Source organism: Pimephales promelas, chromosome 10 (assembly GCF_988280905.1).
Source record: "Pimephales promelas chromosome 10, fPimPro1.hap1.1, whole genome shotgun sequence".
Classification (NCBI taxonomy): Eukaryota; Metazoa; Chordata; class Actinopteri; order Cypriniformes; family Leuciscidae; genus Pimephales; species Pimephales promelas.
Window position 1 is genome coordinate 17,831,050 of NC_142778.1, and position 17,293 is coordinate 17,848,342.

A 17,293-nucleotide genomic window follows, 5' to 3' on the forward strand; every position below is an offset into this window, starting at 1 on the left:
AATTGTATTATTATTATAGTTTTATTTATTTGTGATGTTTTTTCATTGTTGTTTTATAAATGCTCTATGACAATTGTTTAAAAAAATGTTCAATCAAAACATCCAGTTTTTTTTAGTCGACTAATCGTTGCGCAGGACAAGACTTTGGTCGACTAAGGATTTCTTTGGTTGACTACAGCCCTAATGGTTTAGTGGGCAAAGCTGTGGCCTTCAGAGACGATACCAAACCGGGCGACAGATAGCTCGCGAGCGTCTGTTCAGCCCGGGGCATCGCCTCATAACCGTACTCTCAGCCCCCTTATAACCGAATAAATATTAACTTGGGGGCTGAAAACACATGCTGAGTACGGCTTATTCCATGTTCTAGATATTTCATGATGTAAATCGGGGAAAATGGAAGGCCTTGTGGTGGAAGTGATGCACTAGATGAAAGAAAGCGCTCGTCGAGTTTGCTTTTAGGACGAGCGCCTTTCTTTTCAGCTGGCCAATCAATTTGTAATTTCTCTACAGCTCTAGTGATCACTTCCACCAGCTAATCATATATGGGAGAAACAGATGGCGAGTCTCTTTATCCCGTGCGTGTGCTTTCACTGTCGATGTCGAGTACATCTACGTCCTCAGAGCTAGAGCACTGAAGCATCGGGCTCTCTCCCATTCTCGCGGTGTTGGCAGTCAGCCCCCTCGAAGGCTGACACCGCATGCTCCACTCCGAAACAACCTACACACAGCTCGTGAGTATCCCCACCCGTTAAATAACGCAGGCAGGGAGAAGCACAAGGCTTGTACATTTGTTTCGCTATAATAGTTTTCCAACAATATATTCACAGACAACAGTAAATAGAACAGACAGAGACACAGATCGCTTGCTGAGGCAACAGAAGCTAATGCCGGTTTGCACCGGACCAGGAAATGCTTTGCTCTTTGACCAGGAAATGCTTCATTTCCTGGTCATGACGTCATCCGCCCATAACGGTCATTTTTCCTATTGGACAAGTTGACATAGATGCTTCAGACGCAATCCCGCTGGAAGCGTTCCCAAAGCGTAACAGTGACGCATCGCGAGTTCCCTCGAAAGGGAACAAAGGTTTAAAGATTTCAAGTTACGCTGGTGCCAGATGCTTCGTAAGAACACAATCCATCCTTGAACATCACTCATGTCCTATCTGAATGTGCATATACATATGGGACCCTAACTAATAACTGCATTAATGCCACATAAAAACAGTGTGTAGCCTGACTGTGGCACTAAAATCAGTCAATGGAGATACTATTCGTCACAGAGCCAATAGTAGTTCACAGGAAGCTCTTGCCTCATTAATTATGAAAGAGCAGGGTGCTAAATTATTCAGGGAACATATATCCTTGGGCTTGGAGACAGACAGACATTGGTGCAATGTCACCAGGCTGGTTGAAGAGGGTAATATAGTCCGAATTAGTTTTATCTAGAATGAAAGAGCGATGGCATGTTTCTGCTTCCAGAGTTGTGTTCACACATTGATGTCATGTTAGTGTGTCTGACAGTGACGGTCATATTGGTTTTGGGGTCATGGCACAACACTCTCTCACTGAACGATAGAATGACAGAGCGATAGATAGAACAATACATTGATAGAATTATAGATACAACGATAGATAGATAGATAGATAGATAGATAGATAGATAGATAGATAGATAGATAGATAGATAGATAGATAGATAGATAGATAGATAGATAGATAGATAGATAGATAGATAGATAGGTAAGTAGGTAGGTAACAGACAGACAGACAGACAGACAGACAGACAGACAGACAGACAGACAGACAGACAGACAGACAGACAGACAGACAGACAGACAGACAGACAGATAGATAGATAGATAGATAGATAGATAGATAGATAGATAGATAGATAGATAGATAGATAGATAGATAGATAGATAGATAGATAGATAGATAGATAGATAGATAGATAGATAGATAGATAGATAAATAGGTAGGTAGGTAGGTAGATAACAGACAGACAGACAGACAGACAGACAGACAGATAGATAGATAGATAGATAGATAGATAGATAGATAGATAGATAGATAGATAGATAGATAGATAGATAGATAGATAGATAGATAGATAGATAGATAGATAGATAGATAGATAGATAGATAGATAGATAGATAGATAGATAGATAGATAGGTAGGTAGGTAGGTAGGTAGGTAGGTAGGTAGGTAGGTAACAGACAGACAGACAGACAGACAGACAGACAGACAGACAGACAGACAGACAGACAGACAGACAGACAGACAGACAGACAGATAGATAGATAGATAGATAGATAGATAGATAGATAGATAGATAGATAGATAGATAGATAGATAGATAGATAGATAGATAGATAGATATAGCCCTTAGGTGTATATAAGTGTATGTTGCAGTCAAAGTAAATAAGAATGCACAGACTCTAGTGTTGAAACTCAAGATAAATAAATCATTGCATGAATACTTTCTGAAATGGGAGTTTCGACCGTACGCCAGGATAAATTAAATCAGAGAGCTGTTTTTCTCTCTTTGTTCTATTGACACTCTGGCAGTGTTGCAAGCTTGGCAATAATTCACAGCCTCTGTTGGCCCTCAAAGTCAGGTGAAGGAGCAACACTGATAGGGACATATATAGGAGCAAACTTCACCTGGCACTGGCATTTTTTTTCGTACCAAATGCAATTAATATGCTTAATAACAAATTGTAGAGGTGGTTTTCAGATATGTTGTACTAGGGGTCTTATGATTTTATGATGTTACAAAGATCATACGAAATGTTTTGAGAGCACTTTCTTGAGAGCTCTTCACTAAGTAATGAGTATTTATTTATCTGTCATTATGTGTCGTGTAGTGTCCTGTGTTGTGTGTTATTGAACTGGATTCCACAGAATGTCATTGCACTGTAAAACAAATTTACCTAGGGGTATAATAAAAGAAACCTGACCTAACCTAACCTGAACTAATACAGAGGTAAAATATACCAAGAGATAAAATATGACCGAAACATAGTAATGTGAAGATATACGTCATGCAGACGGACAGAAACTGTTCTTTATGACTCAGAGAGACGGATGTGACTGCCTGTGTTTCTGTCCACAGCAGATGGTTGTTGTCGTCTGGCGGTTTAAGCTGTCAGAAAACAAGCAAAACTCTTGGCGCATTTCACAAACTAAACTGAGCAGCATTTCCTCCTTGTAGGGTCTGATCCAGCCACACATGCAGAGATGCACAAATAGACTGTAAGGGTGAATCTCATAAAACTTGCCTAGAACGTGCTCGGCCAAGTTCTTGTTAGGTTATGTAAGATTTGTTCATTGCTTACCCGTGATGGTGATTTTGGCAGACCACTTGGACGTCCCCTCCAGCACGGCCTGTTTGGCTGTCTTCAGATGGGTCGTGAAGTCTTCCTTCGTGAGCAGAAACATCTCCTGAATCAACTCGAACACCTCGGGTCGGTTCTTCTCCCTGATTTTCATCCGTTCCTTCATGGCCATGATGATGTTTTGGGTTTTGTCCTCGGCTCCATGTTTCGAGCTCTTCTCTACTGCACCTATAGAGGACGATGAGATTTACATGTCATCTTACGTAATCTCTGATAATATGAGCCACAATTACAATTTCTATACTGTACGGCCTAAACAGTATATAAGATAAAGTGAAATGCATCCTAAATTATAGTACATTAAAAATAGCATGTTAAAGGTGCCTAGATGGTGTATTATTTCTGCAGGTTTTTGAAAGTATGAATGCATCTGTGCATGCTTTACGAGCCAATATTTCTCCAAAAAAAAAAAAAAAAAGATTTTGGAAAAATGTATGATGATGATTGCCATTTTCAGCAGTACAAAAATGGCAAGGGATGTGAGAGTGCAAGTTTATAGTTGTAATCTAAGGATTGGAATTATGCATGTATATAATGAGTATGCATTATGCATATAATCAAATCCTGAATAATTGAACACAATGCTTTGTGAATGATGGACATTGCAACTCCATAAAAATCTACGGAATTTCCTTAATTAAGATTTTATAATGATGTAGTTCGTCTTATTCAACATGTGCTTTCCCATCATCAGTAAAGTACAGACTTCAAGTGCTTAATATACAGTAGTATGCAAATTTACAACCATGTCAACGTGCATATAAAAAGTGGATATAGTATTTGCACATCCCTAGTGTGCAGCCACGAAACAGACGATTATAGATGATTCACTGCCGCTTGAAAAACGTATCTCTCTGCACCCTATTAAAATGAATCATTCATTCAGATGCATCATACATACCTTACAAATGCTTTATTAGAGTGTTCAAGAGGTGCTGAATGTGGGGGAAAAAAACGTGCGTCTCTGAGAGCGAGGTTTACTGGTGTCTCGCCCTATGTCTTTCCATGCAGAGAAAAGTGACGCACTAGTCAAACCAAACGCTCATATACACTCACATTCAAAAACACATTCTCAATATGATGAATTTGATGGCTCGTTTAATAAATCTCTTTCTGTACAGGCCCATTTGCGTCTCTGGCAGACAGCCACGTCTGTGAGGTTTACTAGGGAACTACATATATCTCACGCACTTTACCACTCATCTGAGAGCTTATACTTGTGTAGATGGTTATTCTGTTAGTGTCGAACAATAAAATGAACAGCTGCCAAACGCAAAATGTCAAGAGAAGCGAGCTGCCACGCTATGTGACAGACAGACAATGGCGTTAAACAATGGCGAACATTGCTCATAAAATGTGACAACTTTAGCATTTTCAGAAGAATGTTTTTTTTAAAAACTCACCATCAAAATGCAAAAGTGTCTCTATGGAGTGTTTTAGACATTTACATCTATTACACCCCCATTTTAATGCAAAAGTAATGATGTTTGACTTAGCAAACACCTTATATCCATTGTTAAAATATTCCAAGTGACTACAGTGGCTCAATCTTAACGTTATCAAACGACGAGAATACTTTGTGCGCAAAAAACAAAAACAAAAATAACGACTTTATTTCAACTATTAATTTCCTTCTCTCTGGGCCTCAAGTCAGGTTACTAGTTTAACAGCATATGATTTGCTGTTGCTGTGATACATCACACACATGACCAGCGTCGGCCAATAGTGAGCCTACGTGTGACGCAGCTCTACGCAATTACACTAGTTTGAATAGAGGCCCAAAGAGAAGGAAATGAATAGTTGAAATAAAGTTTATTTTTGGCACAAAAAGCATTCTCGTCGCTTGATGAAGTTAAGATTGAGCCACTGTAGTCACTTGGAACTCTTCGAAGTTTCAAGAAGCCTATGGATTAGTATGGAGAAGTGATCTAGCTCTCAGATTTCATCAAAAATATCTTAATTCGTGTTCCAAAGATGAACGAAGGTCTTACAGGGTTGGAGCAACATGAGCGTGAGTAAATACTGACAGAATTTTCATTTTTGGGTGACCTATCCCTTTCAATACAATCAGATATGTGTTGTTAAACAATATTTAGCCATTACTTCCAAATGTTCGTTAAAATTTACTTTGACTACGATTGGTTTGAACACGTAAACGTGTTTTGATCGTTTTTTTGTTTTTTGTTTTTCACATAGCTGCAACATAGACTTAAAATACTCCGTCATTAATGGTCATATAAATAAAATCAATACATGATTATAAACTATAGAGGGTGTTCTTTTTTGTGTACACTCTTATTAACATCACAAACTTGTGTTTTCGTAAAATAAATAAAATAAACAGGGTGCGCTTTGATTTTTAGATATAAAAATCTTTCTGAAACGTGTAAAATAAATGTAAAATAAATGAAGTTATTTATATAAAAAAGCAACTATTCTCAGTTGATGTAATCTGTATGAAAAGAAAGATGTCAGTGAACGATGTCCACAGACGAGGTAGAGTATGTTGCATGATTTCATTAAAGTTTGATGTATTGCGACATCAGAAACAGAGAAAAACGAAATAATGCCTATTGTAACGCTTGACGTAAAGCAAGTCAAATTTGTAGTTTTCTGTCTTATTCGAACTACAGAAACGCGACCCGTTCTGGCAAACTTGAATAGTGTGCTTATAGCAGATATAGAGCTGCAAAGCGAATCCAGAAGTGCCTTTCACCCTGTTGCGACTTAATGAACCACTGAAACAATTTTGGAAACATTATTTAAAGGTAAAAAAATTTTCTTAACTGTGCGTTCACACCAGATGCAAATAGCGCGTCAATTTTGCGCCTACTGTGTCTAGTTATACGCTTGAACACTTTGAGTCCATTCACACGACAAGAGCGAAATTGACGCGTGTAAAAACAAAAGTTTGAAGCGAAATTTAAGCGTGTCACGTGCGTCAGAATCAAAACCCGTTGGTGGCCATCTTTTTTCTGTTGATCCAGCATTCATCGAGAGAGTCACCGCTCTGCTCTGGAGAACAGAATAGCGGCATGGGGGATCATCGTCGCCGTATTTGTGTCTATAAAATCCTTCAGAGGCAAACTGTTTGGCGAGTTTCACCATTGCTCGCTCCAGGAGCTGCGCCTGGATGACGGCCGTTGTCAGCGGTACTTCAGCCAGTCCCGCGGCCAGTTTGATAACCTGTTGTCCTGCATCGGAGCGAGCGAGGATCACCCTCAACCTCATCCACCTAATCTGTCATTTACGTGTATTTTCGTTTTGATGATAAACAGAGCCAGCCTCCAAAAGTTATTAACCCGTCCTGTGATTTTTTCTCTCTCACGTCCAGACATGAATTTATGCACATGTTGTTGGTTGTCTTTACATTAAAATAATATTTCATATAATCTAGATATGGAATAAATAACATTTAATGAACATGTCTCGGTGTAAGTGTCCCGGTGTACTTCGGGTTTGTTTAAACTTAAAAGAACCACCATATGCATAAAGGCTTAGCTGTTTTTTCCTGGTTATTATTGGTATTATGGTTACACAATACACCATATCTGTGTTATGACTTTTGTTTCACTTCCTGTCTTGTATGCCATGTTTGTAGTCTTTTGTAGTTTTTAACGTTGATTTGTTCCTTGATTGAATCAACAGGTGATCCTAGGCATCGTTAACAACTATTTATCTTGTAAAATGTGTGATCAGTACCACCGCTCCCTATACACAGAGTATGTATGATCGTGATTTGGAAAGTGAAAGTAAAAAGTAAACGCATTTGAAAGCGATTTCAATACCCCACATATTGATAGCACCTTCCTGATGCCGCCCACAAATTATATGATATTATATACAATATAAAGTAATTACCAAACTACATAAGTGTGAGACAACGCAAAAGCATTGAAATATTTATCCCTCCCATCTCATATTTTTTTTCCATGTCCCTTTAGGGGGCCCGTAGAATGTGTCGAATGTATTTTGAATCATGGACTCACGTTGGAGACAGTCTGCATTCAGAAGGTCCTGGCATTTCTCGTGGCATTTCACCCCGCATTCACTGCAGCGCATGCCCTGTCGGGCGATGCCCCAGAGCAGACCCTCACACTCGTGACAGTAGGTGGGTGCAGTGGCCGTCCACACCTCGAAATTATGGGGCGTCGTGGAGGAGATGGGATAGATCAACGCTTGGAGAGTCTTTCTGAGCACATGCAGTTTCTGAGAAAAAAAAAAGAGAAAGTTTACAGCAAAAGGTAACACAGATACACATTTTTTTTTATTTTTTTTTTTAAGCAATGGAGGCCGTAGAAGAAGAAAAAAAGAGCATTTGCACTGATCACAGGATTCGATATGCACATTACTGCTGTGAACAAGCATGGTCTGGAAATCTACAGTTGATTATTACAGCTTTAAGGATAACCTGTGTTCAATAGATTGCTGAGTAAAGGGCCAGTTACTTTACATACTGTACGAATGCTGGATACTGGAAAAGCAAGCTCATGCAAAGAAGTTTCACATTTTGGTGCCAGAGACAGACTTATTATTGGGAGATGTGAGGGTCCGTGGCTCTACCATTGAAAAAAGCTTAATGGCTAACTTAAGTTGGATCATGTGTGCCTTGACGACCAATCACATTACAGCCTTGGCGTCATTTAATTTCATTCAGAGTTGTGTGACAGGCAATCACTGTCTGTGGAAATGAATTAGAAGTGCCGTAAACTGAACCATACCTGTCACACATTTTTTCTTGACTTCTATTATAAAACAGCATTTTTTAGGTGTAAACTCTAAAAATAGATCAATCCAAAATTACTGTTTAAGAGCAAACATGTTGAAGATTAGCCGATGGGCTGTTGATTCATTAAATGAAAAGCTACTTCCTCACAAAAACAACCCAGGGTCTAAATGAAGTTCCGGGTAAAAAAGTCAAGTCAAATTGTCAAGTCAACCACTGTAAATATTCAATATATCACCCAGCCCTAGGAAAGAACTCATTTTAAATGCATAATGTAATAAAATATTAGTCAAGGACTAAGAGATGTCATTCAGATTCATCTACATGATCTGAAGTTTAAGACCTCCACTCCTCTTACAAAATACTTCAAAAAGTAGACGACTCAGTCAGCTGGTGTTCAAAAACATCAATATACACATATATATATATATATATATATATATATTTTCTTAAAGATGTCATGCTGATATTAATTTCCGTAATTATAGAGCAGATATTTAAGCCCATAGTGTTCAATCTGTCCCTGCTCAGACTAAAAAGGTCTCTTAAAACCAGTCAAGAACATGTCATATTTCCCCCCAAAATTAAGATTTGTTGAATACAACACACAATTATGTTTATTTAAATTTGGGTTTCGATACATTACAATTACATGCATTTAAAATTAAACAATATATTGTTTTTTTTTTTTTTTTCACATTACATTAATAAAAATAGTGGAAGAAAATTTCCTTGTTAAAAAAAACTCAGGTTAAAAACATTTTCGTAATAACTAAAATTATTCGTTATCTTAAGGTCACCAAGAAATCAAAATCGACCCTATATCTACTTTGTTAGCGCACTAGTCACTACTAGCGCATTACTAGTCTTGTGGTAAACAATTCATCCATGAAACTTTCTTGAATTTTGTCTTCATAATCTTTAATCAAAATCTAAAAAAAGTACTTCCCTCTGGAATTGCCTTCATTCTCTAATGACATCAGTTTGACAGCTTGGGTAGAACATCCCTTCCGCTTGCTGCAAGCTTTTGACAGCAAGCTGAATGGAACGCCTACTTTTCTAGATCCAATCAGTTCCCAGTGGGAAAAAAACAAGCTAAGCCATCTATTTTTCTCATTCAGTATTCAGTTTCACTCAGAAAATATGTCAATACTGAAGTCAAGTCGGTCATTTTTAAATTGAAATGATAATAAAAAATATGAAACTATAAAAAAATCTCGATGAAACTAAAACTATTAATGAACAACATCACTATGCAAAAAATGAAGAAAAAAAAACACGAATGGTCCATAAAACAAGCTTAATTTTCTGTAAGCAAAAAATTCCTTCTTTTTTCTTTAGATTTCAAGCTCATGTATTTGCCAGATTTTATGTGATTTAACTACTTTGTCAATAGCTTGCATTCATGGACAAGAGTGGTGTAGAGTATCAGGAATCCTTTTGAAAGAGCAGAATCAATGTGTGAGTCCTTTTACAGCTGGATAAGACAAAGAGAGAGTGAGATATGAAGGAGAGGTGAGCTGGTGATGCACAGTGCTCTAAACTGATGTTTTCTTGTTTCCCATTGTGCACTTTTGCTGATGTGTGTTCTCTGCTCTCCACCCACAGAGTCATTACATTAAGAGAACTTCAGCCATGTCTAAATGGTGTAAATGTAGAAAAAAAAAATACAGTATAAAAGTAATTGTACTGCAGTGTGAAAATCCAGGTTAATTAGCTAAGTAAACCTAAAAATAGACAAAGGGAGAAACTTCCTTTACCGATCTCTGAGGGGAAATTTAGACACGAAACAGCAACAGCATCCAATGTGAAGTGAAAAAATAACTGAATGCACAATTGAAACTGCACAGAATGATTAATGTCAGTTGTCCTAGTTATATAAAACACTTAAAGAGGTCACATTATACATTTACAAATATTTTTTTTCATGAGGTTTTTCATGAGGCACTTATGTTGTTAGTCAAGGTTTAATGCACCTTCATTTATATTTTCATGACTATTTGTTTATGTTTTTAAAAAAAATCCTAAATGTAAGATTTTTGTGTTTGAATTGTATATAAAATGTACATCCATTTGGATTACAGTTTTAACAAACTAATAGGCCTACATTTTATGTATTATTATGTATTTATACTTTTTATGTATATTTGTCAGTCATGCAAAAAAAAAATGGTAACTCAAAATAATCATGGAATAGTTTAACTATTTAACCTATTTTATTTTATTTGAATAATCATTTTTAAAATGCATTTATTTCGATTGCTTAAAGTATGAACATGGTTAAAATATGGTCTTATTGCTGCTGGCCGTCACGTGCTCGACTCCTGCTTGACTGACGGCTGATTTCAGGCCAGCGGGGGTAATGTTACGCAAACGAGGAGGATTAACAGCTGGCCAAAACGGAAAAGGACTTTCCAATTTAATCTAGCAACTCCAGAGCAACTAGATGAGTTACCCTCAGAATTAAACACTGGGCTATCAGCCAGAGAGAGAGAGAGGGAATATTCATGGAGTAATCGCTCACGCTGAACGAAGTGGTCAGCACTGTCACAAACTCCAGCAGAAATGAGGGACAGAGGAATTAAACCATCTGTCAAACACACAGCCGCTGACCCACAAGCCTCACAGCATCAAATTACTAACAGCATATGCACTTTAAAAAAAAAAAGGGATCCTTAAGGGGGGTGGGTTTCACAACGATGCAATAGAAGATCTATTTCTATTTCCCCAAAGAACCAACAATAACCTCTTTTCCACTATGAAGAACCTTTTGTGGAATGGAAAGTGTCCGTAGATGGAAGTGTTCTACATGGAACGGTCAATGCCAATAAAGAACCTTTATTATTTTTTTTAAGTTATTTTGGAATGACTTGAATGTGGATAAATATAATAAAATAAAAAATAAAAAACATTTTCTTATTCTCGGCTTGTCCTTTAAGAAACATCAGCCAATTAAACATTTGGAAGAGTCCTAAACACCCGGAGCTCTCAGCTTCCAGACCCACTGTGGTGAAGTCTTTTGTTGAAGATCTGTTTCTGTGCTGGAGGCCACAGCTGGTCCTGGAAATGCTGTGATTTCACTTGATCACTGTGTCTGGAGACATTTGTACGGATCATGTGCACAACCTTTGAGGTCAGTAAGTTTTTTGTTTGTTAGGAAAGAAATGAACCCTTTTATTCAGTAAGGATGCATTCATTTGATCAAAAGTGACAGTAAAAGATTTCTGTTTTCAATAAATTACGTTTCCTTTGAACGTTCAATTCATAAAAGAATCCTGAGAAAAAATATATCACGGGCTCCACAGAAATATGAAGCTGCACAACTGTTTTCAACATTGGTAATAATAAGAAATGTTTCTTGAGCAGCAAATCAGCATATTAGAATTAATTCTGAAGGATGACTCCGAAGAATACCGACCGAAGAAAAAGTGACCTTTTGATACAATGCAAAGAATGCATTGCATGGTTGCAATATAGTATATTTTAACATTTTAACAACTTATAACTTCTTGTTTACAATTTATTCTTAATTAAAACCCCAAGTCCTACAGTATGACATCATCATGTTACTCATAGGCACGGATCAAAAAAATGTAACATGCAAAGAGGCCATTTACATAGAAGAAACTATGAGTCAAAGACAATTTAAAAACTAAATAGTGAATGTTTTTTTTGGCACAAAAACCCTTGACTCACATCATAAGTGGATTATAGGGGAAAGCGGACTATGGTGTTTCGCTGAATAATGTCACAGATCCAATCTAAACACTCTCTGTTGATTATTAGGGGCCAAGCACCGAAGGTGCGGAGGCACCTATTGTATCTGTTCCGGTTCTTATTATTATTATTAGGGGCCAAGCACCGAAGGTGCGGAGGCACCTATTGTATCTGTGCTGGTTCTTATTAGGGGCCAAGCACCGAAGGTGCGGAGGCACCTATTGTATCTGTGCCGGTTCTTATTATTATTATTATTATTATTATTATTATTCTTCTTCCGACTGGGCGTCTATGGCAGCCCATAGACCGGTTTGCGGGAAAGTTGTTTTGGTTTGACATTCTGATAGAGGACAGTCCCAACTTTAAATACACCAATTTTGGTGTCTCTAACTCATTCCCTCTAGCGCCACCAACTGTCCAAAGTTTCACTTTTATTATGCTAATAACTTTTGAACCGTAAGGCCTATCAACAAAATTCTTTTTTCCTCTTGTTCCTGAGCTCATGTCGATTCGATCGCACCCTATGACGTCATTTTCCGTCATAAAAAAACGCCCGCCATTTTGAATTTTCCAAAAAACCTACTTTTGCGAACTCGTCCTAGACGGTTTGTCCGATTTTCACCAAAATCGCACCGGATCATCTCCAGGCAGTGCTGACAAAAAGTTATGGAATTCAAGATGATTCGAATAACCGTTTTCGATAAACGCGTAAACAAAATTTACGTAGCGCTTGCGAAAACAGACGTGAGGTTGTATCTCCGCAACGCTTACTCGTTTTCACACCAAACTTGGTACGTGTTATCACAAGCATGACCTGAGGCTACGTGCTGCGTTTCGGCGCAGCGCCACCTAGTGGTCCGGAGATATGAAAAATGGCTATTTTTGCTCGTAACTTCTGAACGGTTTCTCCAAAAATCAAAAACTTGGTCTCGTTAGATTCAGGGCGTCATGCCGAGTCGACCGATATCCAATTTTCCCAGATCGGCCATTTTGGCTGTCGGCCATTTTGAATTATGTGCTAAAATGCTGTATTTTTTGAACGCATGAACGAATTGTTACGAAACTCGTTATGGGTCATCAGTACGATGCCCTGAAGGAGCCTGAGAAGTTTCGAAACAGCGCCACCTAGTGGTGAATTGTTTTATTCAAACGCTTATAACTTTGGGTGTGGTACACTTATTTTCACGGGAGTCATATTTTTGAGGTCCTGAATCGTTGCCGAGTCCAACGATACCAAATATGTCGGGTTTCGTCTCACGGATGGCGTAGCGTAGCGATTTAGCGCGAAAAAAACACTTGGCGATATCTTCAAAACCGCTGTTCCGATCGAGACGAAACCACCGCCAGAAACACGGAATCATAGCTTGTTAACTACATGCTAATGCCCAAATGCGTAAATATTGATAGTAAGGGGTAGTAAAATTCAAACAAAGTCATGTGTCAGTCATTTTTTACGTGTTTTTTCATATAAATGTTTATAACTCGGAAGTAAATTGAGATATTTGCACCAAAATTGACACACATATGTATGGGGTCACTCTGAGGACACATACAAAAAAATTGTGGGACTGAGCCTCTTGGTGGCGCTATAATAGAACAAAACGTGAAATTCCCATTGACTTCAATACAGTTTTGTGAAATACAATGCTATACTAAACAAATGCTTTGGTCTAACATTACGAAACTCAGTGTGTGCCATAAGCAGCATGCCCTGAAGGTACTCAAAAGATTTTGAGACAGCGCCACCTGTTGGTCAAAAGTTATAATTAATTTCTGAGAACGCTAATAACGTTTGAATAAATTTGCCTATTGCAATGAAACTGATCTTAATAGATTCCTTGGGTTATCCCGAAAACATAGATATCAGGTTTTGCATAATCAGCCAAACTTCCTGTCCGCCATCTTTATTTCTTTGAAAAGCCTTCTTTTTCGAACTCCTCCTAGACCGTTTGTCCGATTTTCACGAAAATTTAATCGCATCATCTCCAGACCGTGCCGACTAAAAGTTATGAATTGCACGATGATAGACAAAACCGTTTTCGTATACCACAGCATCAAAGTTTAGGCATGCTGCCAAAATTACTATTTAGGCTTTATCTCTGCAATGCCTTCACATTTTGACACCAAACTTTGCATGTGTCATTGTCACCTCCCTCTGACCACATCACATCTATTTCGTAACTGCGCCACCTATTGTTCGAAAGTGATAACCCATTAAAACATCTTATAAGTTAATGTTTATGTGATTTTTTTAGCCATTTGCCCAAAGTTCTCTCAAAATGCCCTTAATTGCTCCTTGCTGCAGTTGGTCTGCCACTCCTTGCCATTTTGGCATATGTTGCCGCTTCTTGCGCTTGGCCCCGGTAATGGCTGCTTGCAGCTATATTTATTATTATTCTTCTTCCGACTGGGCGTCTATGGCAGCCCATAGACCGGTTTGCGGGAAAGTTGTTTTGGTTTGACATTCTGATAGAGGACAGTCCCAACTTTAAATACTCCAATTTTGGTGTCTCTAACTCATTCCCTCTAGCGCCACCAACTGTCCAAAGTTTCACTTTTATTATGCTAATAACTTTTGAACCGTAAGGCCTATCAACAAAATTCTTTTTTCCTCTTGTTTCTGAGCTCATGCCGATTCGATCGCACCCTATGACGTCATTTTCCGTCATAAAAAAACGGCCGCCATTTTGAATTTTCCAAAAAACCTACTTTTGCAAACTCGTCCTAGACGGTTTGTCCGATTTTCACCAAAATCGCACCGGATCATCTCCAGGCAGTGCTGACAAAAAGTTATGGAATTCATGATGATTCGAATAACCGTTTTCGATAAGCGCGCAAACTAATTTTACGTAGCGCTTGCGAAAACAGACGTGAGGCTGTATCTCCGCAACGCTTACTCATTTTCAGACCAAACTTTGTACGTGTCATCACAAGCATGACCTGAGGCTACGTGCTGCGTTTCGGCGCAGCGCCACCTAGTGGTCCGGAGATATGAAAAATGGCTATTTTTGCTCGTAACTTCTGAACGGTTTGTCCAAAAATCATAAACTTCATCTCGTTAGATTCAGGGCATCATGCCGAGTCGACCGATATCCAATTTTCCCAGATCGGCCATTTTGGCTGTCGGCCATTTTGAATTATGTGCTAAAATGCTGTATTTTTTGAACGCATGAACGAATTGTTACGAAACTCGGTATGGGTCATCAGTACGATGCCCTGAAGAAGCCTGAGAAGTTTCGAAACAGCGCCACCTAGTGGTGAATTGTTTTTTTCAAGCGCTTATAACTTTGGGTGTGGTACACTTATTTTCACGGGAGTCATCTTTTTGAGTTCCTGAATCGTTGCCGAGTCCAACGATACTAAACATGCTGGGTTTCGTGTTACGGTTGGTGTAGCGTAGCGATTTAGCGCGAAAAAAACACTTGGCGATATCTTCAAAACCGCTGTTCCGATCGAGACGAAACCACCGCCAGAAACACGGAATCATAGCTTGTTAACTAAACGCAAATGCCCAAATGCGAAAATATTGATAGTAAGGGGTAGTAAAATTCAAACAAAGTCATGTGTCAGTCATTTTTTACGTGTTTTTTCATATAAATGTTTATAACTCGGAAGTGAATTGAGATATTTGCACCAAAATTGACACACATATGTATGGGGTCACTCTGAGGACACATAAAAAAAATTGTGGGACTGAGCCTCTTGGTGGCGCTATAATAGAACAAAACGTGAAATTCCCATTGACTTCAATAGAGTTTTGTGAAATAAAATGCTATACTAAACAAATGCATTGGTGTAATATTACAAAACTCAGTGTGTGCCATAAGCACCATGCCCTAAAGGTACTCAAAAGATTTTGAGACAGCGCCACCTGTTGGTCAAAAGTTATAATTAATTTCTGAGAACGCTAATAACTTTTGAATAAATTTGCCTATTGCAATGAAACTGATCTTAATAGATTCCTTGGGTTATGCCGAAAACATAGATATCAGGTTTTGCATAATCAGCCAAACTTCCTGTCCGCCATCTTTATTTCTTTGAAAAGCCTTCTTTTTCGAACTCCTCCTAGACCGTTTGTCCGATTTTCACGAAAATTTAATCGCATCATCTCCAGACCGTGCCGACTAAAAGTTATGAATTGCACGATGATAGACAAAACCGTTTTCGTATACCACAGCATCAAAGTTTAGGCATGCTGCCAAAATTACTATTTAGGCTTTATCTCTGCAATGCCTTCACATTTTGACACCAAACTTTGCATGTGTCATTGTCACCTCCCTCTGACCACATCACATCTATTTCGTAACTGCGCCACCTATTGTTCGAAAGTGATAACCCATTAAATCATCTTATAAGTTAATGTTTATGTGATTTTTTTAGCCATTTGCCCAAAGTTCTCTCAAAATGCCCTTAATTGCTCCTTGCTGCAGTTGGTCTGCCACTCCTTGCCATTTTGGCATATGTTGCCGCTTCTTGCGCTTGGCCCCGGTAATGGCTGCTTGCAGCTATATTTATTAGGGGCCAAGCACCGAAGGTGCGGAGGCACCTATTGTATCTGTGCCGGTTCTTATTATTATTATTATTATTATTATTATTCTTCTTCCGACTGGGCGTCTATGGCAGCCCATAGACCGGTTTGCGGGAAAGTTGTTTTGGTTTGACATTCTGATAGAGGACAGTCCCAACTTTAAATACACCAATTTTGGTGTCTCTAACTCATTCCCTCTAGCGCCACCAACTGTCCAAAGTTGCACTTTTATTATGCTAATAACTTTTGAACCGTAAGGCCTATCAACAAAATTCTTTTTTCCTCTTGTTCCTGAGCTCATGCCGATTCGATAGCACCCTATGACGTCATTTTCCGTCATAAAAAAATGGCCGCCATTTTGAATTTTCCAAAAAACCTACTTTTGCGAACTCGTCCTAGACGGTTTGTCCGATTTTCACCAAAATCGCACCGGATCATCTCCAGGCAGTGCTGACAAAAAGTTATGGAATTCAAGATGATTCGAAGAACCGTTTTCGATAAACGCGCAAACTAATTTTACGTAGCGCTTGCGAAAACAGACGTGAGGCTGTATCTCCGCAACGCTTCATCCTATTCAGACCAAACTTGGTACATGTCATCACAAGCATGATCTGAGGCTACATGCAGCGTTTCGGCGCAGCGCCACCTAGTGGTCCGGAGATATAAAAAATGGCTATTTTTGCTCATAACTTCTGAACGGTTTCTCCAAAAATCAAAAACTTGGTCTCGATAGATTCAGGGCGTCATGCCGAGTCGACCGATATCCAATTTTCCCAGATCGGCCATTTTGGCTGTCGGCCATTTTGAATTATGTGCGAAAATGCTGTATTTTTTGAACGCATGAACGAATTGTTACGAAACTCGGTATGGGTCATCAGTACGATGCCCTGAAGGAGCCTGAGAAGTTTCGAAACAGCGCCACC

At 38.7% G+C, this 17,293-nt stretch overlaps 1 protein-coding gene across 3 annotated transcripts in view; it reads right to left on the minus strand.

Moving 5' to 3' along the window:
- unc13c (unc-13 homolog C (C. elegans)) overlaps positions 1–17,293 on the minus strand; it is a 343,459-nt gene that overhangs the window by 276,565 nt on the left and 49,601 nt on the right. For all 3 annotated transcript variants that reach the window (XM_089135438.1, XM_089135436.1, XM_089135437.1), the window contains 2 exons: positions 7,389–7,608; positions 3,340–3,567 (listed from right to left, as the gene is read on the minus strand). In XM_089135438.1, coding sequence (XP_088991564.1) covers positions 3,340–3,567; positions 7,389–7,608 — 448 coding nt within the window. The remainder of the gene's footprint in view (positions 1–3,339; positions 3,568–7,388; positions 7,609–17,293) is intronic.